The following is a 27,426-nucleotide window of genomic DNA, read 5'->3' on the forward strand; positions in this document are numbered from 1 at the left end:
GTGTGCACACAGGTAGCCTGGGGCTGCCATCCTCTCCACACCTACCTGGGAGTAAACCCCATTGACACCAACTGGGCTTACTCCTGAGTAGACGTGCATAGGATGGGGCAATGAGAGAGGCCAGAAGGAGCTCTGAGTGGGCAAAGCGCCACTGAAGGCCCGAGAAGAGAAGAATGGACCTCAAAGCGCCTTTCCCACCCTAGGGGCGGGGCAGAAGCGCCTGAGAGGAGTGAGCTGAATCGCGCATGCGCATCTTGTCCAACTCAGGGCAAGTGAATCCATCAGAGTGCTGGAGTACGACGCATGCGCACTCGGAAACCGCCGGGGCACTAGGCAGGGCGAGAGCGTCTAAGATGGTTTGCGCATGCGCATCTTGTCCAAACCAGGACAGCGCTGGAGACCGTGGCGCATGCGCACTCGCAAACCACCGGAGGAGTGAGCCTCGTCCCGGAAGCGGAAATGGCGTGTGCGTGAGGGCGAGGTCAGAGCGTGTCGCCGGTCTTTCCGGTTGAGTGGCGTGCTCGAGGCAGGGAGCGAAGCTGCTGCCGCCGCCATGAGCGTCCCGGCGTTCATCGATATCACTGAAGAGGATCAGGTCAGGGCGGTGGCGCAGGTCTCCCCTCCCGGCGCAGGGAGCCTGCAGTGCCTTTGTAGCCTTCCTCAGCAGCCTTTTCCCCCCTGGTTCAGAGCTGAGAATCCCCTTGGTGGAGTCAGCCGGAGGAGCTCAGCTGACCAGGAATGATGCTTAGAGATGGGAGCACAGCAGTCAGCACTTAATGATAGTATGGTGGCGTAGCTGGAGGGGGGCGGGGCACTCAGCCTGGCAGCACGCCACTCAACCGGAAAGACCGGCGACACGCTCCGTTACGCTCCATACGGCTCCGTTTTGCCCCCCCCCACTGGAATGGCTCCGAAGGGAGGGGCCGTTCGCCCACCTTCCTGCCAGGCTGAGTGCCCCGCCCCATGCTATCCAGCTACGCCACCATGATAGTAATCTGTGTATGAACAGGTCCTGGAGGAGACTGGGAGGCCCAGGAGTCTTCTTGGGGCTCTGCTTTCTGGCAGTTTGATTATCATCCAGCCATTTTCTTTGCCTTTCCCTCTTGTGTGTGTCAACAGTTCTGGGTCTGGGAAAATCAACAGGTTTATGTAGGTCAGCGTGTTTGGGTGGACTTGAGGCAACTATGAAAATGAATAAGGAGTGATTGCTTTTAAATGGGTATTGGCAGTTGCCTTGTCATCTCCTTCCTGTGTTCCTTAAGGACCTGGAGCTGTCCTGCCTTGGAATCAAGGTTATGTAGGGTTCTGTATGGCTACTGCTAGATAAAGTAATAAGCCACAAAATGCAGCTCCACAGTGTGCCAACAACAAAACATTCCCTTGATCCCAGGTGGGAATCTACACGGTTATCCATCCCAGCTCCCTCCCATATTGTGGATTCATTTAACCCACGTTTGTCCAGCTCACAGGTGTACATGTTTGATCCCTGCTGCATATATGCAGTGTTGGGCAGAAGTGGCTTAACCGTAACCTCAGCCATGTGGAAGCCACTCACAGGAAAGAGGTTCCCATGTAGCATGGATAACACTTAAGTGGCACAATTCATATATTCAACCAGGTATCTGAGCCTTATGCATATTAAACATTTCCTTAACCTTTTTCATCTCACAACACACTGACAAGGTGCTAAAATTATCAATTGTCATCAGTATTTTGACGATTGACAAGGCACACCATTCTGCTGGTATGGGGCTTAAATTCCCCAATTGCCCTACTAATAAATGACCCTCCCAAAGTTGTGAGGCACACTTGCAGACCATCCACGGCACACCAGTTGAAAGTGGCTGACTTAGAAGGATGATCAAGTTGTCCCTGAGAGTGAGAGTTTGTTCTGTACTAGTTTGTGTAAATGGGCTCTCTATTTGTCCTTCAGACAGCTCTTTTCCTTTTATTTCTATTTACTGGAATTTGTCCCACCCACAGTCCTGTGCATCTTGAAGCTCTTCTTGATTCTGAAGCAAAATTAAGATTTTAATCAAAACAATATATTTTGACTTTTTAAAAAAAAATTAGCGTATTTCAAGATATTGTATGCCATGTTCTGCTAATCAAGGCAATGCTTGGTTGTCATACCAAAAAGCATCTAATAGGAGTTGCATTTGATGTAATGTGCCCAGCTGTAAGTCTGCTGACAGTTCTTTGGATTCTTTGGTAGAAATTGTGTACTGGATGAAATAATATTGCCTTTAAAAAGATGCACACGCGAAACATGCCTTTGTATGTGATTACTGACCATGACTTTTACACTTCAGTTTGGTATGCCCCTTTTGTCAGACTTTTGAATTCTTTGTATTGAAATCATATCTGGATCCTAGTTATAGTGTTGTGCTTTGTATCTTACTAAATCTTATGATTGCATCTGTAATGCAGTTCTTAGAATGTTAATTTTTTAATACGAGCTGTTGGTTAGTTTGAATTTATGATGATTTTTTTTCTTCTTTAAAAGGCTGCAGAACTTAGGGCTTACCTAAAATCCAAGGGAGCTGAAATATCAGAAGAGAATTCTGACGGTGGACTTCACATTGACTTGGCTCAGATCATTGAAGCCTGTGATGTGTGTCTGAAGGACGATGATAAAGGTTTGTGTCTGCGTATTATTTTCAAAGACCTTGATAAATGTTTGAATTCTTGGGACCTAGAGTTCTGATGCTGTTTAAATCAAACAAAACATCTGCCTTCTAAGTAATTGAGTTTCCATTTCAGAACACCCTGTCAGTTTTGCTGTTTTTGAAGCATGTATATGTGTAGAATTGCATGCAGACTTGCAGCACTAGCCTACAGGCTTCTCCTGTAAAATGTTTGATAATCCTAACAGAAACACATTTGTTACAAAATATTTTTGTATTTAACAAGTTTGTTAAATGTTTATGTACTGTTTTTGAACAAAAGTTCCCAAAGTGAACTGCATAGCAAAATAAATGAAAAGATGATTCCCTGTCTCAACATATACAGTATAAAAAAAGATACAGTAGCAAACTGCCACTAGAAAAGTCACAATGCTGTATAAAGCAGGAATAGGCTTATTTCAGAAATGTTTTGCTGAATCAGACCAGGGACCATCTAGCCTTACATTTTGTGCAAGAATCCCATCAACCAGTAGGAGCTAGATGACCCACTAGAAACTAGTCAGTGATCTTTGAATAGACTTCATCCTTTCTCCCAACCCCAATTCTAACAGGGCATTAGTGTTCAGTAAGTGCTGTTCCTTGCATCATCATTCAGTGTAGGTATCAATATGTGTTGCATGTATGGAAACTGGGACTGACTGCCATCATTCCTTAGCCCTAGGTATTCCAGTCTCCATGGATCAGCTACAAGACTGTTGCACCCTAAGAACTTACAGATTCAAATTATTTCAAAACTTTAGAAAAGGAAGTGGTGGGCAGGAGTGGAAATTTTTACGAATTATGTGAAAACATATTTGGAGAGTTTTGGAAAAGGTTAAAAATACTTAACATAATTTCTTTGTTTCTTGTTAGTATATTGTACTTTTTGAGCATTATGTCTGATTTTAAGCATTTTGATATTGTGTTATCTGACTAATGATAGATAATTGGAAAGAGTACTGAAAAGGCAATCCAAATGATAAAGTGCAGGTAGGCTAGAGTCTGGAGTTGGGGAATCGTTGAAAGATGTAAATGCCCACCTTTCGGCTTGTATCTTGTATTGGCAACCTTCAGTCTCGAAAGACTCTGGTATCGCGCTCTGAAAGGTGGTTCTGGCACAGCATCTAGTGTGGCTGAAAAGGCCAATCCGGAAGTGACAATCCCTTCCACACTGGGAGCAAGTGCAGTATATATAACGGCTTGTATATAGTACAGGTATATAGTATATGGCATTTGGATACAGTGGAGCCTGTTTATCTGCCAATTTTTCCGCTGGACCCGCATTGAGTGAGACTCGGCTGCGCTGGAGCCCTCTGAACGGGACCAGAACTCTGCTATGCTCTGGTCCCCATCGGAGGACTTTCTGAAGCCTGCAGAGGAAGCGCATGTCCCAGAGAGGCGAAAAACACCACTACAGTTTCTCAAGGAAACATCCCTGGACCTTAGAGTGCCTTATATGGCAAAAAGGTCATTTCTGGTTTCCCTTGGGGGCTTAAGAAAGCCCTCTGGAAGGGACCGGAACACAGCTCTGGTCCCCTTTGGAGAGAGAAAGGGGCCAAAAATTGCAGATTTGATTTGAATATCCTTTGATTATCCTTGATTTTCGGTATCAGTGAGGGGTCCGAGAAGAGATTCCTCGCAGATACCAAAGCCCCACCTGTGTAGCCATTTGGAACCTGTTACTGTTGCAGGTCCAAGACTTGTTACTTTTAACAAGTCTAAGAATTTCAAAATGAATTTGCATATTCGTTATAAAAAATAATTAATTCATATTAAAGGACAGATTGGTATTGCCCTGTAAAATAGTTCTTTAATGAATAGTAAGTGTTTGTTTTTCAATATAGATGTTGAAAGTGTGATGAACAGTGTAGTGTCTCTACTTCTTATTCTGGAGCCTGACAAACAAGAGGCTTTGATTGAAAGTCTTTGTGAGAAATTGGTCAAATTTCGAGAAGGTGAACGGCCATCTCTCAGACTGCAGCTGTAAGTGTCCCCTGCTTTTGAGCAACATAAATATGCTTTGTATCTTTTTATTCCAAGGGAAAGACTGATTTTGTAGAGTATCTTGGTACCTATACAGAATCTGCAAATGTAGCTATTTCATATTTGTGTGTGCATTGTAAATAAAATAGGAGTAATGGAACAGATTCTCCACAGCAGTGCATGTGCTAAGTACGTATTTATTCTGTGATGCAGAATTAAATAGATGATGGAATAGGTTGCAATTTTGTGGTTTAAATGTTTTTGCTTTTTTCCAGTGTGCATTAGGGATACGAGTGATAAGTTCTTTTGTTAAGTCATTGCAAACTAACAATGTAATTGGTTTTTCATTGTTACCTAGTCTGAGTAACCTCTTTCATGGCATGGACAAGAACACTCCTGCAAGATACACAGTCTACTGCAGCCTTATTAAAGTTGCCTCTACCTGTGGTGCCATACAGTACATTCCAACTGAATTGGAGCAGGTAAGCAGTTGGATAGTGTTAACAGGATACAATTTCTTGATCAAGAAATCCACAAATGGTGAATTTTCATTTTTTAACTAAGCCACTTCCTTGTTTTGTTGCAAATCTCTTTGAAGTGCCAACTTTTCCCCCCACATTTCTGTTCATAGAATGTTATTTATGGCTCTTAGGGTGCAATCCTAACCAACTTTCCATTTCTGGCATAGCTGTGCCAGTGGTGCATGTACTGCTTCTTGCAGTTGGAGTGCCATCATGGTGACCTCCTCCAGGTCAGGCAATGTTTGTTCCCTTACCTTAGAGGGCAATGCAACATTTCCTAACCAATGGTGGAAATGTCCATTAAGAGTTGCTGGCCAGGGGTAGCATTCTGACCAACACTTCCACTGCCAGATACTCCTTTCTTGAATGGAATCTCCCTTGATGAACAGAAGGAGTGGTCCTTTTCAATCAAGGACCATTTTCGCTTGTGCAAGGACCCCCTGCACACGTGCAGTGTTCCTTCTATTCACTGAGGGGCTTCTGACAGCTTTATTACTAGTTGGGATACTTCCCATATATATAACGTTTCCTAATTTTTCTTTAATCTTGGTGATCCATTTTAAAAACCCTAACCAATGCTTACTTTTTGAAAGTTGAAGTAGGTTTCATTTTTTCAGCAGTCCAGTTCTGTTTGTTTCAATTCTTTTTTTGTATAGGTTCGAAAATGGATTTCAGATTGGAACCTCAACACAGAAAAAAAACATACCCTTCTTAGACTGCTATATGACGTTCTAGTGGACTGCAAAAAGAGGTATCTCGGATAAAATATTACACCAAATTATTTCAATATAATATTTTTAATTTCCTATTTTAACTGATATTTTTGAGTGTCCCTTGGTTATCATGAAGAATTTGTTGTCTTCATTTTGATATAGATATTAGTTCATGAATTCTTTGCAATATTTATTTTTATTTATTTTTTTACATTTTTATACTGCCCTTCCTCAAAGGAGCTCAGGGTAGTTTACAGTTGCTCCCCTCCTTTTGCCCTCACTACAACCCTATGAGGTAGGTGGGGCTGAGAGATGGTGACTGGCCCAAAGTCACCCAGGAAGCTTCATGGTTGAGCAGGGATTTGAAACTGGATCTGAGTGTAACTCTCAAACCACTACATCATCCTTGCTCTCTTGTAAACTTGTAAAATTCTGGCTAATATGAAAGCTATCTTTATTTTTTTTTTAAGGGAGGGTCCATCAGTGAGAGTTGGAAAAGTCCAGTTCTGTACAGACATTTTTAAAAGGTATGTTCAGAAGTTATGATTATAATTACTTGCAGCTATGTTATGGTGAAAACTGTTAATTCAATAGAAACACTAAAATTTTCATTCAGGTTTTTGATTGAAGTTATAGTATTCTGAAGAAAGAGCCTCACCTGTCAGAATACAGTAGAGACCTATGAGAAATCTTGATAGCAATGCAGAGAAGATGGTGCTTAAATAACTGATTTGAATTTCTTTCCCCTGTTGTCAGTTTGTTTTTAATTAGAAACACAGCTCCTGCATTACATATGAATTGCAGTAGTGCAGGACACAGTTTCTAACATGGTTATTTAAATCTGTTTCTCTGGACTCCCACCAGCCATTTACTGTAAAGCAGCACTCTTAGGACTTAGTTGTTTCTTGAGGTATAAGCAGCAATTGATTTTATGTACAACTAACGTAAATTCTGCTTACTTCATAGTATTCTTAAAATTCAAGTTCTTGGCACCAATGATTACAAAAGCCTAAATTCCATTATTAAAACTGGAATCCTATGTGGTTATGCAGTAGATCTTGTGAATTTGTAAATGGAAGATTGGCATCTTAGTCAATAAAACAAGTAGTATATATTCTTATTCGGGAATCTGAGGAAAAGTACTTTGTAGTTGCTTCTCAAGACTACGTTAATTGAATTATTTATCCTGCTAGAGCAGCAGGCATCAAACCTCAGCCCACGGCCTGGATCAGGTGTCTTGAAAAAGCCATCCCTGTGTGGCATGGAGCTTTCTGTTCTACACATATAGGCTAGAGAGATCTGGGGGGAGGGGTGGACAGGTCGATAAAAGTGTCGACGCAATGTGCGGCGGCAGTAAAGAAGGGCAATTCTATGCTTGGGATTATTAGAAAAGGTATTGAGAACAAAACAGCTAATATTATAATGCCTTTGTACAAATCGATGGTAAAGCCACACCTGGAGTATTGTGTCCAGTTCTGGTCGCCGCATCTCAAAAAAGACATAGTAGAAATGGAAAAGGTGCAAAAGAGAGCGACTAAGGTGATTACTGGGCTGGGGCACCTTCCTTATGAGGAAAGGCTACGGCGTTTGGGCCTCTTCAGCCTAAAAAAGAGGCGCCTGAGGGGGGACATGATTGAGACATACAAAATTATGCATGGGAAGGATAAAGTGGATAGGGAGATGCTCTTTACACTCTCACATAACACCAGAACCAGGGGACATCCACTAAAATTGAGTGTTGGGAGAGTTAGGTCAGACAAAAGAAAATATTTCTTTACTCAGCATGTGGTTGGTCTGTGGAACTCCCTTGCCACAGGATGTGATGATGGCATCTGGCCCGGACACCTTTAAAAGGAGATTGGACAAGTTTCTGGAGGAAAAATCCATTACGAGTTACAAGCCATGATGTGTATGTGCAACCTCCTGATTTTAGAAATGGGCTGTCAGAATGCCAGATGCAAGGGAGTGCACCAGGATGCAGGTCTCTTATCTGGTGCGCTCCCTGTGGCATTTGGTGGGCCACTGTGAGATACAGGAAGCTGGACTAGATTGGCCTATGGCCTGATCCAGTGGGGCTGTTCTTATGCCACAATTTCAACCTAATCTCCTCAGAAACTTATGCCAGACATCCTCTTCTGCTTGGAAAATGGTGTGCAGATCCTGCTGCGGCACCAGCTGCCCTGCGCAAGATTCCTGACGAGATCAGAGTTGAAAGATAAGAGACTGTGGCATGGAATAGAACAGTGGTTCTCACACATTTAGCACCGGGACCCACTTTTTAGAATGAGAATCTGTCAGGACCCACCGGAAGTGATGTCATGACTGAAAGTGACATCATCAAGCAGGAACATTTTTCACAATCCTAGGCTGCAATCCTGCCCACACTTACCCAGGAGTAAGTCCCATTTACTATCATTGTTGAAAGAATATACATAGTAGCTTGTTAAAAGTACAGGTCTGTAACATTTCCCCAAATGCAGTCACATACCATTGTAGCATCAAGTCTAATATATTAAAAATAAAATATAGAAATGAATGGGGACCCACCTGAAATTAGCTCGCGACCCACCATTTGAGAAACACTGGAATAGAAAGTTCCATGCTGCACGGGAATGGCTTTTCTAGGACACAGTGGTCTGCAGTTTGGAGACCCATTGGGGCCGTGGTGGCTTTTGACCCCAAAGTGGCTTTTGAGCCACTTTTGACCCCAGTCTTGCACTGGATACAGTGCAGGCCTCCTAGCCTGCCTGTTCCAGCGCAGATAGGATTGCATTGTTAGGGACTTTAACTTAGAGTCAGCAATTCATAATTAAAGCGCACTGACTAGAATTGCTAATCAGTGTCGAATGCTAGGAATTTTCTTTTCTTTCTTGCCACTAATGGTGGTTGTAGTACTGCAGACAAATGTTGTTGGAAATTAAACCAAACTTTTGCTATGATAATCTCGTATCACCCTAAGAATTTTAGGCAATACGTTGAAGCCAACTCTAAAAATAGAGTTGAGATTTCATTTGTCAGACATACAATTGCCTATAACAAAGATTGCTAGTCAGTGTCGAATGCTGGGGGTTTTCTTTTCTTTCTTGCCACTAATGGTGGTTGTCAAATGTGAATGGCACCTTTGTTTTTTCTTTTGTATCTTCTTGTGTGTATCCTCTCAACTATGTTAATTTTCTTGAGTAAGCTAGAATATTATGGTATTAACTCTTAATTCAACTGCACACGCATTTTCTTTTTCATACAGACTTCATCATTTACCCATTAATAATTGTATCCAGATGTGTTCTAGTAAATTATATAAAGATGTTTCCACATAAGAGTTCTTTTTAACTGACAGTTAATTTATTAGTTTAAAAGCATTAAATGATTCATGAACGTCAGCATTTTTTTTAAAAGAATGCCGCAGACAGAATACATGCATGTTGCTATTGCATATCTTTGCTAGCAATGGCAGTCAAAACTGAATGCCTACCATCTTTTCAAGTACCTTTCTCATTTGTGTTTGTTGTTAATTATCTGATTAATTTGTGAAAGTGTGTTTCAAAGGAGGTGTTTTCTCTCTCCACAGTGACAGTGCAGCAAAAGTAATGGTAGAGTTGCTGGGAAGTTACACAGAGGACAACGCTTCTCAGGCTAGAGTAGATGCTCACAGGTAATTCAAAGCTTAAGAACTTCATTCATGATTGTACAAGACTATTGTGAAATGGATATTCCAAATAGCAAGAGTGTAAACTATGTAGGGATCTTGAAAAGCAGCATAAATTAAAAAAGCTAAATTCTTCATCATAAACAGTCTGCTTACAACTTGAGGCTTCTCTGATGCTTTCGGTATTGAACGGCAAAACATATTGGTGAAACTTGTGAATGAGGAAAAGACAGCTGGTATATGGAAGTAGCATTTGCTGCAGAGTCATGAAAGATTGTGGAACGGTTTTGCACTAAATCCTACGTTGTTAAGTGCACAACTCTTTTTCAGTTAGAGTACTTGCCTCAGACCAGGTTAAATTCATTTCTTACCACGCAGTCTATATTTTCCAGGACACAGAACCTATTGGCATGAGCAAACTGTAACTCTTGACTTCTGTGCAATATTGTAAAAAATACCAAGTCTCTGTATGGTTTCAGCTGTTTTCAAACATTACTTGGGAACAAACATTTTTGTTCCAGTTATTAAATCTTTTCCCTATATTTGTGAACCCACCCAGCCCAGACATGATGAAGAGTTAGGCCACTTTGCCACATACTGGGGTTCTCTAAAAAGAGTGTGCAAAAAGAGAATAATTTTGAAAAGATCACCAAAATTAACACCACAATTTCTTGCTAAGTACCCACAGCAATGGAGGGATTGCTTCCAGTGGGAGCATTAGTGCTGTAATTTTAAACAATGTGTTCCTATTTGAGCTCCTTCTATAGCTGCCATTGTCCTGGGTCTGTGAGGAATAGGGCAGTTCAGAATGTTTTAGCATGTTACAGGGGTGAAGACTGATTGGCAGCTCTATCATTTTGTTCATCTGTACTCCACTTTTCTCCTGAAATAGAACATGAGTGGAAGGACAGAGAAAAGCTTCTGTAGTTCCTTGAAGCAGTAGCAGTGCCATATCAGCAGGATCATGAGGGAAAGGAGAAGGAAGGGGGATCAATTGCTGCAGTTTGAAGTTCATTCAAGTGTGGTGGGAAATGGTAGGGGGTGTATGTGTGTGGAGGAGCTGTAGATGGGTGTGTAATTAATATTTGCTGAAGAAAGAATATAAACACCTGTCCACAGACCATTGTGAGTTTCCATTTATTTTGTGTGAAGGCACAGTGTAACTTGATGTAACAAGTTATGAAGTTACTTGATTTATGGAGCAAGGAGGTAAACTACAATACAAGTGCTATCACAGATGTGACTGTAAGTGGTCAATAGCCACATACTTAGACTGACTGACTGACCATCCATAATGGAACTTACTCCTGGGTAAGTGTGGTTAGGATTGCAGCCTAGGATTGTGAAAAATGTTCCTGCTTGATGATGTCACTGCCGGTCATGACATCACTGCCGGTGGGTCCTGACAGATTCTCATGCTAAAAAGTGGGTCCCAGTGCTAAATGTGTGAGAACCACTGTGCTATAGAAAGATATAACTAAGTTTGTTCCATTTTTCTAACTAGGTGCATTGTCCGTGCACTGAAGGATCCAGGCACCTTTCTTTTTGATCATCTTCTTACCTTAAAACCAGTCAAATTTTTGGAAGGGGAACTTATCCATGATGTAAGTATTCATTTATTGGACATAATTTACACTGAAGTAAGTGTCCTTAATTGTTTCAGTGGGGTTTTGTTGTTATGAGCTGGTTGTGTACTTATTTTGACTTAAGTAATTGATCTCGAACTGTAATCACAGTTCTCCTGCACTCTATATTGCTTTAGGTAATATACAATTTTTAGATACTATACAAAAATGAAAAACAGCATATATGCTGTCCACAGAGTTAAGACAAATTTTGGGAAGAAGGGAACTAAATTAAAAGGATAGGGCCTCATCCAAAGGATGCCTAGCAGCAGCACTGAGGTCCAGCACTGGGTGTCATAAATGTGCCATAAAGCATGTTTACAGCACTCTCCAAGTAGGAATCATCAGCGCTGAGTACAGTGCCAGTCAGGACATTGCAGGAGCACCCAATAGTGAGTCACATTGCCAGGCAGCAGTATGGGTTTTCAGGGTGGGGGAGGCATTCTGGGGTGAGGTGGTGGGGTGAGGACCTTGCCCAGGAGAGGAGTGGGACCAACAGAACGCTTCTCCCCTGGATCTATCCTCCATGGTGGGCTGCAAAGCCTGACACAGAGATTCTCTTGTCTGTGCCAGCAAAACAGCCGGCGCAGACTTGAGAAGTCTGATTGCAGGGCCTGGGGCTTTCCTTGGGGGGGGGGGGGAACAAACATCCCTTTCCCCTGAGAAGATCTCCAGAGGCCTCAGCGCCTCTGGATACAGCAGTTGCCATTTTGGTGCTGCTGAACTCAGCGGCCCCACCAAGGATAGGATTGTGATCCCCCTCAGGATATGCCAGGTTGAATAAATGTGTTTTTACGAGGCATTTGAATGTAGTCAGATGCCAGGTGTCCAGTAATAGGGATCGCATGGGAATAGAGATGCAAGTGGGAAATATTGAGTGATAGTAGGCTGAACAAAACAATTGGTGCCTGTAGTGTGATGGGCCTGAGGAGGACTTGATATACCATGAGGTAATTTAGCAAGGAAATTCTTATGGAGCTGCTGGAAGCCAGTCAATATTTTCAGGTCATAATTTGGCTATAACAGTTAACTTTGTTTAGGTACAAAACATACCCAGTCTCTTCCTGCAAATGTTTGTCAGACATTGGTTCAATTAAATGTGTTTTTATTCTTGGCGTGCAGTTCTTTCTACTAAGATTCTCCTTCTTTTATAGCTTTTGACAATTTTTGTAAGTGCTAAGTTAGCATCCTATGTCCGATTTTACCAGAACAACAAGGACTTCATTGACTCTCTTGGTAAGTAAGAGTGTGTGTGTGTGTGTGTGTGTGTGAGAGAGAGAGAGAGAGAGAGAGTTGCAAAGTTTACCCAGTCTGGCTGTAGAGCTGGAAAATGTGCAGAAAAAAGCTACCAAAATGATGAGTGTGTTAGAGCACCTTCTTTATTAGGAAAGGCTACTGTGTGAAGTGTTTTAGGTTAAATAAAATGGTGGCCAGGAGGGCATGATTGAGGGTTATAAAGCATACATGGTGGGGAGAAAAGAGGCGTTTTTCTCAGAATGCTTTGAGCCAGGAGACATCTATTGAAATTGATTGGCATATTTAGGTTGGGTTAAAGGGAGTATTTCACACTGTATTAATGAATTGAAATTGTTACCACAAGATGTAGTAGTTGCCACTAATTTAGATAGCTTTTAAAGAAGATTAACCAAGTTCATAGACGGCAAATATCTTGCTGGCTGGTCACAATGACTACATGGCCATCCGTAGATTCAGAGAGCATATCTCTGAATATTGGTCAACATTCATTATACCACAAGTCAGAGGGCCACAGTCAAAGCATCTTCTACCATAAGGACTGAAGGGCCCTGCTGAACTGGACCCAAGGTTCATCCATTCCAACATGCTGTTTCTCAAAGTGGTCAGCCAAATGCCTATGAGAAGTCCACAAGCAAAAGCTGAAGCATATTCCTCTCTGCATTTAGTATGCTTGGCTTTCCAGTACTCTTGCCCACTTGTGTCTACAACAGTTGGGGATGGCTCATGTTTCAGTTCAGTTGATTCAGGCAACTTGTGTTTTAGAAGCCCTCTAGTTCTTTTGCCCCCAGTTAGACTGTTGGTGGACAGGTTGGAGACTGATCTTTCACTTTTCCCAAGCCCACTTGATCAGGTTTCATGTTCTAAGCAAGCTGAAAGCCAATTGAGCTACTGAGTAGACCACTGCTTCCCAAACTTTTTAGAACCAGGACCCGCTTCTTAAAATGACAGTCTGTCGCAACTCACATAACTTTACGAGACAAAAAAAGTGATATAAAAATAATTAATAATAGGAATGCTGTGCTCCTGAGGCTGCTAGAGACCTTACGTATTCCTATGTGCATATAAACATTTGCTACACTCTTCCTAGAAATGAAATTGAAGGACTGTTCTCCCAAACCTTTACAGTCATTCCGGGATACCCAGAAGATTGCACTGTAGAGCAATATATGCAGTTAAGGACTTCCAGGCCAGGCAGAAGGCTGAAACCTGGTTCACACTTGATCTGTAGCACACCAGCTACTAGAGAAAATAGGAAAATGTGACATTTTAATTAGGGAATGTGAAGATTACTCATAGCAGAGGTTAGCATTCCGGCCACAAGAGCAGTCTCTCCCTCTGGATTGTCCGCTATTGCAATTTTGAACTGTGGTTGATGATACCCAAACTTGCAAGTCATACTAAGACACAAACATTAAATCTTGAAATTTTTTGGGGTGGAGTGGAATAGGATCACTAGAATGTAGATTCAGTTTTTGGAGTACCTGTCTGCTGCTAAATTAAAAATACTTTTTTTTGAGAACTCTGAAGAAACCCAGTTTGTGTTCACTATGTTAGTCATAGGCAATGATTAGATAAGTCACAATTTTCAAAATGTTTGCGTACCTAGTAACACCATAGAAATGCTGCTGGCCTCTGTCTTGTCCCCTTGCTCCTAAATTTGATACGAGATCCACTGAGTAAGCAGCATCTATTGGCATCGTTGCGTAAAGTGCAAAGGGAAAGCACAATCTGGCACAGGAAGCATGTTGGGGGTCAGAGAGAAGCAACACACAAGCCAAGGGACAGAGCAACTGGCAAAAATACATGGCAGAGATACAGATGGGTTGACAGGCAAGCTCTGCTACCTTACCATAGATGATATTCTGTTGTGAGAACAACAAAAAGCGTGAATAGGATCAGGTTGTGAATCAGCCAAATCTCTGTCTAACAAGGGTGAAGTACAATAAGATTGAGTAATTGCAAATATTTTTAGGCAAGCTTAATTTTTTGCAGATGCCTCAGGCCTAGCGCATCACGTACTGTCCCAGTTAATATGTTTCATAGGCTGAAGCTTTGTGATGGAATGTTAATGTCAGCACCCTCTTTATTTACACACTGTGGAAAAAAAAGGAGTAGTAATTAACACTTTGGCACTCCCCCATTGATGTGTAATTGACTGTTTCAAAGGAGCACTGGTTCATAAGCTATTGCATGCATGAAAATTACTTTTTCTGTATTGCAGCATTTTAGGATAAGGGTCAGTGACAATGCAGAAATTGTTCAATGATGCAGGCTTTTATATTACTACATTACGGCTTAGATATACTGGTAATGAATGTTTCTATAAGATTAGGGATTTTGAAAGTTTGATTTTCTCTTTGAGAGGATATAGGTTTTATTTGAGCAAATGTTATAATAGACTTACAAAACAGAGAATTTTAGGGCCACAGCTTAATGCACATATCATTAGTGGTTTAGTAGCTTGAGGTAGACTCTTGAATAATGTACTATTCCTAGTCTAAGACATTATGATAAAATATTGAAAGGCAGAATATGAACTTATCTCTACAAAAATTCTTTAGTTTCTCTGGAAACTTTTTTCTTTAGGCAGGTGGTGTAGTTACTGCTCAGATGCGTTTATTTTAAACTTTATCAAAGCATGTAGATTACTATGGTGCTCTAACCAGTTCTGTCAGGGTTTTTTTTTTAAATTCTCAGTAATAGGGAGTCTTCTATGTTTTTGTGCACTCAAATACTACCGATTTTTCTTTGTGTTTTTTCCCTTGAAAACTAAGCTTGTGTAGTTGCACCCATTATCTATTGTACAACTAGTCTTTTTCTATTATCTTAAATATTTAAATATAGAGAATTATACAGAACATACCTATTTTTTTCTTTTGTCATTCCATTAAGCCAAATATCTTAACTTTGCCTGTACTCTAATGAATATCATAAATGGTTAGCATTCTTTAATATTGCCGTTTTCATATTTCTATTTTTTAAATTACTATATTTCTTATCATTCTGCTAGTCTTCTTTCGGTTCAAAATTAATCATAAGCTACTGGAAGCTATAAAATCTACTCGGTAGAGACTTCCACAGGTGGCATCAGTTAGTTACAATTTGTTGTTTTATTAATGCTGACAAGTTAGGCCAACAGTTGTATTATCTTATGTCAACTGTGAATCGCCCTAACATGTTCACATTTAATCTGGTGCTGTGGGCAACCTTTTTACTTTAGAAGGATAATTAACACCTCATTTGCATTTGTTAATTAGAGTTTATGTGCACTAATTGATTTTTTTGGTGCTTGTAGTTTTCCATTAAAATCAGTTAGCTTATAGTTTCTGAAGCTTCCCATTCGCTTGAGTTATGATGATCACATTTTTCTTGAATCTGTGCTAGATAAATAGCCTGCATCATAATTATTGCTAATTAACACAACATTATGTCTGGTAGTAATGTGGTTCCCTGCTCTTCTATTAGTGTAACAATGTTATTAATTTCAAATGTAAATATTTGTTGAGCACTCAGAGTATCCTGTCTGTGTTAGTTTTTTCTGAATCTGAAACATAAGAGTGTAATGTAATAAAATCTTATTCAAATGTTTTGGAAAAACAAATCAAAATATATAAGCAAGCTTTCCTTTGTTTGCTGTTTTCGGTATTAGTGTATATTGTAATATTGGTCATGGCTCTGAAATTCTATGAAAACTTAATACGTTCAAAGAGACGGAAGAGTTTCTTAGCTAATACAAGGAAAGGTTCAGATTAATGAATCAAGTATAAACCAATTCTGATATGGACTGTGGAGGCCACCATTATTGTGGAATTATCTTCCATCTGAGTTATGAACAAGTTCTGTTAGTTCTTTCTGGGACTAAAAACTATCCTCTTTCATTTAGCCTTTCCTTCTTAGTTCTGCTGGTTTTGTTTTTGGGGGGGAAGGGGGTTGTTAAATTTACTTTTTTAGATTTCTAGTATTGTTTCGTTCTATGAGTTATCAGCTGCCTTGGGCATCCCAATAATCGGGGGGAAAGCAGGTTATAAATATTTTTTAAAAATAATATAAATGAGAAAATGAAAGTGTGTAAATTTATAATGTATGTTAAATGGTCTATATTTCCTCTAAAAGCAAGGGCAATAAGTTGATACTTGGAAAATGTACCTCTTACAGCAGGCTCTTCAGTATGTCTTAGTTCTATATTTGTATTTTCCATCCCCGTAGTACATCTGTTAACTTTAGAATGAACTTGTTTCCTGCTGAATAATAGAGCCCCTGCTTTTGCGCTACTTTGTCTTTTCTTTTGCTTGATTTTCCTCACTTGCTTGATAATACTTTCAAACCCATGAAAGAATGCACAACTTGCATCACACTAAAGGCCACTCCTACATTTTTTAACTCAAGTGGGTCTTGCCACTGTATCTGTAGAAAAGCATTTGTGTCACAGTTTTTTAACCCCCTTTTTATCTTTGCATGCCATTGCAATTCTTCCTCCTTTCTTTCTCTGCCCCAATCTTTTTGTTCTCTGCACCTCACAATGTGCAATCCTTCCTGCATTTGCTACCTTTTCCCTGTTTCCTTATCTCATGGGTATGTCTGTGCTTGTTAGTCTTCTCTTTTTCTTTCTGCACCCTATTCAGTATGTGCATTCCATATTTCTCTCTACCACAGACGTTTCTGTACTCATTACATTAGCTCCCTTCTTCCCCCCCCCTTCCTCCCTGTGCAGGGGTCTTCATCTGTTAACACTGTTTTCGTAAGATTGCCAAATGATCAGGAAAAAACAACCCAGCTTGTTCTTGAACCTTTAACAGGAACTTGATCTGCTGATATCAGCACATGAAGTTTTCATAATACTTATCAGCTGGTGCTGAATTGCATACCAAAGTGTTATTAAAGATTCTGCTTCAGTAGTTGCTTTTTTTTTTGCCTTGTTTGTTTTTTCACCTACTTTTCAATTATACAGATTCCACAAGTAGGATACAATTAAAATGCTCAATAATAATAATCAAATAATAAAGAGAAGATAAATTGAAGAGCTGGCTGAAAGTTCTCTATTCCTGCCAACTTTGTTAGCCCTGTCTTTCTCACTTCATATGTCTCTTCTCCCCCCCCCCCTATGATACTTAATTTATCTTTTTTTTTATTTCTGAGTTTAATTTTACTCTCCCAGTTGTTGAAAGGTCAGGTGTAGACATGCCATGCAGTATAACTGGTTGGCTGCAACGAACTAAAAAAACTGCCAACAACTCCACTCTCACTCTGAATATAGAGAAGGATTAATGTAAAATTTAATGCAAGTTTGTTGGTTGACTTCTGCATCCGCATTACTAGTTTGGAATTCATCCAAAGGCCACAAATACAGGGGCGTATGTGGGGTGCAGTGAGACAGAGCAGTTGCCCTGGGTACCATGGGAGGGCGCCAGGCACAGACTTAGAGCAGCATCCCCCCACCTGTAGCGCTCTGGGTGGCTCCTGGGCTCTCCACGGGGGACCGTTCATTCCTTCTTGTTTGGCCCTTCCAAGGGTCTGATTTGCTCTAAAATAGAGCCATTTGGGAGGTTACAACACATAGGCGCAGAGGCAACTTGGGGGTCACGTTGTTCTGCCCCAGAGCCATTAGGCCCCAGAATGTAGCTGCATAAATAAGCAGGGAGAAAGCCACTTTCAGCCTTAAGTTGTGCAGGCCTCAGTAGTTGGTTTCTAAGGCGATACCTTGGTGTTAGGGCAGTGCTCATGTTTAAGATTGGAGATGCATTGCTCTATAACAAATTACATGCAATAAAATATGTAAATGCTTAGATTCCTTATCAACATTTACTAGTAGGAAATTGTTCTGAAATGCAGGCTTATTACATGAACAGAATATGGCAAAAATGAGATTGCTCACTTTTATGGGAATGGCAGTGGAAAACAAGGAGATCTCATTTGACACCATGCAGCAGGAACTTCAGATTGGAGCTGATGATGTTGAAGCATTTGTTATTGATGGTAAGAAAGATGTTTTCTTATTTTAGAACCAGGATTTTATAGAGCAGCATACCCATTAAAACCCTGTTTACCTGTTCAGGTGTAATTTGAGAGAGTTTTTAAGTTTTATATGTAACTACGTTCTTAAGGGATATATTCAAATATCCCTAACATCAGATGTGAATTCTATTGAAAAAAGTTATACAGCTTTGTGAAATGTTATAACAGACATATTTAATTTTGTCATTTTTGTTATTAACATTGGATGTGTGTTCTAAAGCACACAGTATTTTTACTTTAATCAATCAACACTACTCATAATGATTCATGAACTATCACTTTTCTTGCTTACTCAGTAGTAACAACCAACAAGATCACATAATGAAATGGTGTATCTACATTTGATTTCAGCTCTGGAAAATCACCAGAGTTCATCTTAATTAACATTTTAAAAAACTTTGTTAAAGAAATTCCTCATGAATTTCCTTTTTTTAGCCGTGAAAACGAAGATGGTGCATTGCAAAATTGATCAAACGCAGAGAAAAGTAGTTGTCAGGTGAGGTTTAAATCTTTTTGTGAAGCAACGTAGTACAATGCTAATTATAACACTTATACATCTGTTTAATATTTTAACTAGAAGCAAGATATTCCTATCAGTTGCCTGTAGTTAAATAGTTGCTATTTATCATAATTTTATTAAAGCTGAGACTGAATGTGATTAGCTTATTTAATGAAAGAGTCCTATTTTCCAGCACATTTCATTTAATGGTTAAATAGTGGCAAGAATACTAATGAGATTTGTCTGATATTTTTTTGTTAAGTACTGGCAAAGGCTGTGGAATAACAGAATAGCTGGTATGCAAAGCATTATTATAGAGGGTAAAATGTTTATCTCTCTGTATTTCTCTTATTTCTAAACAGATATGGGCACAAAATACAGCAAACAATAATGTGGAAGCAGAATTTTGATGTAACTGTCATGTTAAGTTTTTTTGTTTCTTTTATTTTAGTCACAGCACACATCGAACCTTTGGAAAGCAGCAGTGGCAACAGCTGTATGACACTCTTAACTCCTGGAAACAGAATTTAAATCAAGTAAAAAACAGTCTCCTCAGTTTGTCCGATACCTGATTCTCTTATCTATTTGGTTTCTTTGGATGGAAACTCATTTGTAGTAAACCATTAATGTTGTGAAACTTTTATTTGTCTACAAAATCTAATTGGCTAGAAAACATTGAATATGAGTTACAGGCTGCAAAAAATAAACTTAAAACCAGCATAAATACTGAGTGTGTTCGGCTTTTTATCATTAAGAAAAAATTGTTATATTCAGGTACATAGGAAAGTAAAAGACAAATAGAAGGATGGTAATCTTTCCAAATCAATGGAAAGATTGATGAGCCTCTAATTACATGAGTAACTTTCAAGAAAAAAAAGTCTGTTAACTTAAGTTTTTCCCCCCCTTAAATGTAGTCGTGAGAACTGTAGAGCTGTGAGCTGTTTTCTTTATATAGCAACTGCTGCTATACTTTCACCAATGGAAGACTTCATCCCTTTTCTGCAGAAACAATTATGTTTCTTTATCTGCTGTCATTGTTTTTTCTAGATCTTCTTCAGACTTTCTCTTTCTGGGCTGGCAAAGTCTTTCAAAATACAAAAATTTTTCAATGTTCTTGATTTGTGTGTTTATGGAGATATTTTGTGAATTCCAACCTTTTTCTTCACTGCTGTGTGAGCTTTCACTTAAAATAGCTGCGTTGGCTTCAGAGGGCAGTTGAGAAGACTTCTCTTGCAAATTTGATGGGCCCTCTGTTTGGACCTGAAACACACATAGGCAATGTTTAAAAAAAAAAAGAAAGTAGTTCCATGGCTGATATACCTCTAGATCAGATTGCGACTCAATTTTTGATGGATCATGGGCCTACGGAAGCAACTTTTGGGTCATGCGCCATATTGTCCTGCAGCTTCTAAATTGCGGCGGGCCCAAGTCTCACCACAGACAGTGAGGTGGGTCACAAAAGTAAGGAGTATGTGAACTACTGTTCTAGTACATTGGGCGAAATCATACATTATGGACTAGATATACACCACTGTTATGTAGTGATATGTAGAAATATTCCTACAATATTCAGTTCATGTACTGAAGAATAAAAAATTGGCATTCCTGCGCAGCAAACTGCAAATAAGATTTAAAGATGGACATTATACTTTTAAAGCAGGTATTTCTGTGTATTTTTCCTCTTCTTACATGGTTTTTAAAGCTCTTTACCTTTAAGGTAAAGGTAAGGTATTCATAAAGTTGAAATTTGATGACTGCATTGTTGATTACTAAAAAATCTAAAAAGAAGATTATACATCTCTCTTTCTGTAAAGCAATGGCACGATGGGTCCCCAAACTAGAATGCTACCACATCACCCAGAGAGTTGAAATATGTTATACCAATGTTTCTCAAAGTGTGCTCCTGGGAGCCCTGGGGACCCCTTTAGGGATTCCACAAGCACACCATAAGTGGTTGCGCCCTGCCTGGTTTGCTTGTCCATCCTCCCCTATTCATGGCTCTCCTTCTCTTCCAGCTCTTCCCTGGAATTTGGTTTTGGGCTTGGTGTTGCACCACTCTGTGCATGTGCCTGTGCTCTGAGTCTCCCTGAAACTGTATATGCACTGGTAGTGCTCTCTGAGACCCCTTTTAGCAGCGTAAAAGGTTCTGGAGACTGAAAAGTTTGAGAACCACAGTGCTAAACAATCCCAAGACTTACCGATTTCTGGAAAACTGAAAAGGGTATAATGGAGATATGAAGCATATGCCATATGAAGCAGCCAGAAAAGAGTAGACTATTTTTCACATTAGCTGTAGTTTTTTAAAACTCAGTATGTCAAGGTAGGTTCTAAGCTAAAACCTCACAAATGGGTTTACCTCATAACAGAGGCCTGCAGCTATAGCACAGAACTAGAGTTTTCAAAGGATTAAATTGTCTTTTGGGCTTTCTGTTGGCCTTTTCCATAAGTATGATATGGATTGGGAAGGGAAGAATTTCTGCAGCATATAAGAGTACTTTCAGGATACAAGCTGAGTGAATATATGTGGGTTAGCATCCAGAATGGCTTGCTCTAGAGCAGGGGTCTCCAAACCTTTTGGCCAGAGGGCCGCATCAAATATCTGGTGTGGTGTTGAGGGCCAGAAAAAAAATTTAAATATAAAATTTAAATAAATAAATTAGAGATGGAACTTAGATGAGTGAATGAATGAATGAATGGGCTCATTCATTCAATCTCTCAGGCCCTCAGAACACCCTCCAGACACAACCAGAGCACAGTTCTGGTCATGTACAGTTGAGTGGGCCAAAGGCTTTCAGGAGACAAGAAGCTGGCTGCGGGCTGGGTAGAGGCTTCTTGTGGGCCGCATCTGGCCCCCGGACTGGGGTTTGGAGACCCCTGCTCTAGAGTAACTCTGGATTCTATTAGTGACTAGATATTTTTCAAACTATAAAAATATGTAGTAAAATTCAGTGTTGGGGCAATAGTTGTCATGAACTATTACATTACATTCAAACCTGCAGATTCTTCATATCTGAAACAATGACTGGGAAAGTAAACAGAAGGAATACAGTATGCTTGAATTTTTACTTTGTAAGTTGTTAGATCTAGTCTTCAATTCAAAGAGACTGGCTAAGATAATTTGATTTATATGCTGTGACTTTTTCCTGCTGTTTTCCATCAACTTTAATTGTGAAAAATGTTGCTACATTTGCCCTCTTGATATTATTTTGGAGATCAAGTAGGTCTTAAAGCATCCAGATGCATATAGTTCTACACATATCTCTGGAGTTAGCTCACTAGGGTCTGCTCTGCAATATTTTTAATTGACTTACGTGTTCTGTGGGAAAAGAAGGATCATAAAAAGTCTTTGCTATTGCATTCCATTCTTCACTGGGATTTCTCTTGGGGCCTGGATTGATACTTCCGGTATTCAAAGTGTCAGCAACTCTATTACTGTGGGTAGAAGCTGATTGACAAAGAGGAAATGGTAACAACTGCAGTTTATTCTCTAGGTACTAATTTTATAGTGATAAAACTCATGGTTTATCTCTGATTCAGAGTACACCAACATTGCATTACACTACTGAATTTCTTTTGACATGACTTTGTTTATAATTGACTTTTTTTTCAGACTGAGCCAAGATGCTACTTACAATCCTCTTTCTTTAAAAACCAAACCAAAAAAACTAACACAAACATACATCTTGCATTATTTTTTGTGTAGTGATTTTCAACTGGTGGGCTGTGAATGATCTGCCAGTGTGCTGCAGGGGTTTAGGGGAGCGTCACTTATTAGTAGGGCCATTGGGGGATGTGAGCCACCCACTTGCAGTGTGTTGTGCTTTGTCAATTGTCAAAAAACTGATGGTGTGCCTCAACAATTTTAGTGCTTTGTCAGTATGCCATGAGATGAAAAAGTTGAAAATTGCTTTGCAATGGGTGGTGGTTGATAGCCAGAACCCATTACTCTCAGTTACACAGTAGTCACGGTTACACATCACAAGACCAGGTACCTAATTTTATCCTCTTGACAAGCTGCTGGAATCTGAGGTTCCTGTGGTCAGTCCTTAGTGTGTGTATGTGTGCACTGTCATCATAATCAATGCCCCTTCTGCAAGGCATCATATGCTGCAATATTTATCACGTAATGTTCTGTATTCATACACATTTGAATCTGTGTTCACACAAGACAGTATTTATAATCTAGTTTAGAATGAAATTAAGTATTATAGTAACAGTGACTGAGAGCTGATTATGTGAATGGTAAAAAAAATAAAATTTGCATTTATCATGTGGAAGTATGCAGATACTGCTACGATGGCTTGTCAGCAACCTGAAACAAAACTCACTTTCTGGCAGTATCTGGACAGTTCTTTGAAACAGCTCTTAACATTTAAATTCTCACCTAGTGTTTCTTCTCTTACCACGGCATTCATGTTTATACTTTGACTAATTTTCCTTGAACCAGTGTGTTTTATTTCCTGGGCAAATACCTTCTGTTTCAAAAGGAAAGGCATTTTGGAATATGGAGCACACACTGTTTGACTTTCATCTTGATTTACTCTTGGATAATTTAAGGATGCTGACATTTTCTCAGATTTTTTATCCAGAGTTGGGTGATTAAAGAAAAGCTTTCCACTTCCATTTACTAAATCTTCAGAGTTCTTTATGGGACAAGAATACGATTCTTCTGTACTTCCTATTACAATAATTTCCTCTGTAATCATACCAGCTAAGGACTCTTTCCTTTTTTTTAACCGCATGTTCTCTTTATCGCAAACCATTGTGTGTGGTTCAACTGTGATTTTGTTAGCTTTCAAGTCTATAGCCTGAGGTTCACAGATACTTTCAGTGTTTAGAATCAAAGTTTTGTTTCCACCCTCAGATCCATTTCCACTCACTTCTCTCAGTGTAGGATAGACTTTACCAGGTTGTTTGTTTTGCATTTCATTTCTATTTATATCTTTAGATGGATTTTCAGCACTTAAATTCCCCATGAGAGGCAAATTATTAATGTTTTCCCCATTGGCAATATCAGTATTTATACCCAAACTGTTAGAGAGAGGACTCAAATGTGGTAGAGCATTTTCTGGTATGTTGCAAGTATTTCTTAGTTCACAACATCTATTATTTTTGCCCGAATTATCACTTTGTGTTTCATCAAGGTAAGTATTAATCTGTTTACATAAAAGAATATTGGATGCTACACAATTGTTGCTCTGACGTGGTGGTGTTTGTCCTGCTGCGTAAATATTTCTACACTCATCTGTATCTTTAGTGTGGAAAGCTGTATGATTACTCTCTTCCATTTCTGACAATATAGGATTAATCTCAGTCTCAGAGTGGCTGTTTGTCATTTTCTCACTAGTAGAATTATCCTGTAGTTTAGACACTTTATGGAATGATTCACTTGTGAAGGAAGCTCCCTCTTGGTGTGTGTCACTGATGTCTTCATTTCTTTGAGAAACAAATTCATTTGTAACACCTACATGCTCATTGGATTTTCTTTGATGGTGTGTCTCTGTGTTAGAATGACCTACAGCTTGGACACTTTCTAAGGACACTTTCTTACATTCTTCTGCTGAGAACTGTGCTAAGGAACAAGGATTGTCTGAAGGCTTTATTTCTATCCTTGCATGTTGTCCATCAAAGATAGTTTTGTCTGCTGCTGCTTTAACTGCTGTTTCTTCACATTCAACAACATATGACCCACAGGTCAGTCCTGAAGTAATGAAATTGACTGCACAGAGGGCTTTGCCTGCAGAAACATCCTTTTGATTTTCTTTGCAAGGTTGGGCCATATCACTTCTTTTCATATAATTTTCAAGGTAATCTAAACCTATTAGGATGAGAAGATATTTATTCTGAAAATGTGAAAGATAAATGTTCAAAAAATATAGTTCTTCAAAAGGATGAATCACTATTCTAATCATGCTCAATCTTCTATTTGCAAAATATTCTGAATAAAAAAGTCATACAAATCAGTATAATTATAGTCTTGAAACATTTCAAAATAGCATATAGAGTAACTGACAGTGAGAGAATACTAGACTCAAGAAGTCCTAAGATCTGAATTTTAATTAATTTTCCCAACCATTCAGGAATCAGGGAGCTGAGGCTTTATGGTTGCTAGAATAGTTTTCTAAGATAAAAGAAAAAAAATCTTTACTAACTACAACTTGAATTAAGAGGTACAGGAAAACCTTTCATTGTTGATTAGACAAGAACCATTTATTTTTGCTCTCTCCACAGGTGTACACTTTTGGTCCTTGTTGTATATATGCAACGTTGAGCAGAAATGGCTTGATTAAAATTATGAATGTCACATCTTATTTTCTAAGAAATATGATGCAAATAAAGTTTGGACTAATTAGTCAAATCAGTATTAACAGCCCATATGAGAATGGCATGAAAGGGTGACTACTTGAATGGAGGATGGTACTCTGCTTTTGGTTTGACAGGAGAAGGAGGGCATTATTAGGTCTGGTTCTTCCCTGAACCCATAGTGGTAGCTTAGAACTCAGCAAGGAGGGACGCAATGTACAGGCGGGGCAGGGGGCAAAATCGCTGTACCTGGGCTTCCAGAAGATCCAGATCATGACAAAACTATACAGTACAAGACAAATTTAGGAAGGGGGGGGCCAATCAGGCACCTTGCTCTGGGCTCAATGCCAGCTCTCAGTGGCTGTGGCAATGTAAATTCTGTCCACAGAGTAAACAGAATCATACTGCATTGCACCAAGGCTCCTGGGTTGCCGTAATTTCTAGCAGCAGCATCAGGTCTCCTTCTTGTACTGAAAGATCCAGTCTCAGTCTTGCTCTTCTTTCATCCTGTGCTCATAAGACCCACATTCTTTTTGTATCATACTAACTGGTATGTCACTAATTTTATGATGGACGTTTGGAACACTAAACTGATATGAATGCCAACAATTAACAAAAATATGCTTATTTAGTAAGCATATGTTAGGAGACTACTGTGGTCTCTCTCCCCTGCAGCAGCCTGGCTTCTCATGTCTTACTGAAGTAAGTAAAATATTGCCAACATGCCATTTCCCCCCCACCCCACACACAATTATGTTTGGGAGAGTTAGGGGAACTGCAAGTGCTGACACACTTTTTTCTGAGTCATGGTGGTAGGCTGCAAATTTAAAATGCACATCTGGTAGTGACTACTTAGAGAAATTAAGGTGCAATTCCATTAATACACTTTAACCTAGGATGACATATCAGCTGGCATAGCGAAGAAAAATTCTTAAACGTCTAGTGCTTAATAAAAATTTTTATCAACATTTTCTAGAGAGTTTTCTTGTATTTTGAATACATATACCTTCCACAGCCATTGGCTTCCCTTCCCCAGTGTTCATATCAGCTTTGTTTTGTTCAATATGCATTTCATCAGAATCGAAAGAGAAAGATACAGCATTTTTTACTTCAATTGCTTCCTGTTCAAGGTTATTAGAATCTTCTGTTGCTATTTGTGCATATTTGTTCTCTTTTTGGCTTGTGTGCATTTGATTTTCACTGGGTAGGTCTTCAAGCTGAAATAAAAAGGAAAAAAACACATGTATTTGGTAGCGCTGAGCTGAAATGGAGGGATATGTTTTGTAGGCGTTACACACACACCAAGAAAGCACCCCACTTTTCAGCAATGTTTGCATCCCTTTGATGAAACCTGTAGAAACTGTTCATACAAGGTAAGGATATAATAAGAATACCTTTGGGCAATGCATGCCCAAAACAACATTGGGGTATGCATTACATCCAAATGCATATCCTGTAGCAAGTAATGCCATCAGGAGCTCCAGTAGCTTTTCAAGGGTGGGACACAGTCTGCCCCAGGGGTCAAATCCACTTAGGGTGCCAAATGTGCTACTGAGCAGCCTCCAGACTTGGCCTCCCCTAGGGGAATCTTGAAGTGGAAGCTGCCAGGTCTATCAATCACTTCAAGCTCCTGGTATACCTGGCCTCTGCCTTGAGATTCCTTTGGTAGAGGTCAGGTCTATCCTTTACTTTGAGTGGCTGGTAGCCATGGTCTGCAGTGGGGAAGGGAAGAATCAACGAGACCAGATCTGTATCAATGGCTTTGAGCAGCCCACCCCACATGTCAAATACCCTAGGAATGGCACTGAGGGGCTTCCTCTGTGAATAAACACCCCTCAAACAGAATGGAGGAAGCATTCTGCTTGTGCAAGAGATCCTTGCTTGAGTAGAATGTTCCATGGAGGAAGCTCCCAACAGTGGAAGCAACCCTTGCCAGAGACTACTTTTTAGAAGGTGTGGCAATGACACTCCTAAACTCAACTAAAGCTGCAGTTCCAAACTTGCTCAATAGTTAGTAATTCCCATTGAACACACTGCACTTCACTTCTGAATAAACAAGTTTAGAATTGCATTGCAAAGCTTCTAGAAAGCTTCAGACTATCTGAGAACCATGTGTGCAATTCAGGTCTTGGATACAGGTGTCCCATCCCTCCTATTGTATTCAACCACAATGCTGGACGCTCAGTGAGAATGTATACCAC

General features: G+C 39.8%; 2 protein-coding genes across 2 annotated transcripts in view; one reads left to right on the forward strand and one right to left on the reverse strand.

The window, feature by feature from the left end:
* Window positions 1-487: 487 nt before the first annotated feature.
* Window positions 488-19,648, forward strand: EIF3M (eukaryotic translation initiation factor 3 subunit M). The gene is made up of 12 exons (XM_066624629.1): window positions 488-595; window positions 2,507-2,639; window positions 4,511-4,649; window positions 5,008-5,131; window positions 5,827-5,921; window positions 6,354-6,410; window positions 9,452-9,535; window positions 11,034-11,133; window positions 12,309-12,390; window positions 18,241-18,384; window positions 18,859-18,919; window positions 19,374-19,648. The coding sequence occupies exons 1-12, from the start codon at window positions 554-556 to the stop codon at window positions 19,492-19,494; spliced, it is 1,182 nt and encodes a 393-aa protein (XP_066480726.1). The 5' UTR covers window positions 488-553; the 3' UTR covers window positions 19,495-19,648.
* An 11-nt stretch (window positions 19,649-19,659) lies between these two features.
* CCDC73 (coiled-coil domain containing 73) overlaps window positions 19,660-27,426 on the reverse strand; it is a 60,314-nt gene continuing 52,547 nt past the window's right edge. Inside the window, exons 13-16 of the mRNA XM_066619179.1 lie at window positions 26,232-26,442; window positions 23,307-24,740; window positions 22,234-22,367; window positions 19,660-20,182 (exon numbers count right to left, since the gene is read on the reverse strand). Of these exons, the coding sequence (XP_066475276.1) occupies window positions 19,934-20,182; window positions 22,234-22,367; window positions 23,307-24,740; window positions 26,232-26,442 (2,028 nt within the window). The 3' untranslated portion in view covers window positions 19,660-19,933. The remainder of the gene's footprint in view (window positions 20,183-22,233; window positions 22,368-23,306; window positions 24,741-26,231; window positions 26,443-27,426) is intronic.

This window comes from Tiliqua scincoides, chromosome 1 (genome assembly GCF_035046505.1).
Source record: "Tiliqua scincoides isolate rTilSci1 chromosome 1, rTilSci1.hap2, whole genome shotgun sequence".
NCBI lineage: Eukaryota > Metazoa > Chordata > Lepidosauria > Squamata > Scincidae > Tiliqua > Tiliqua scincoides.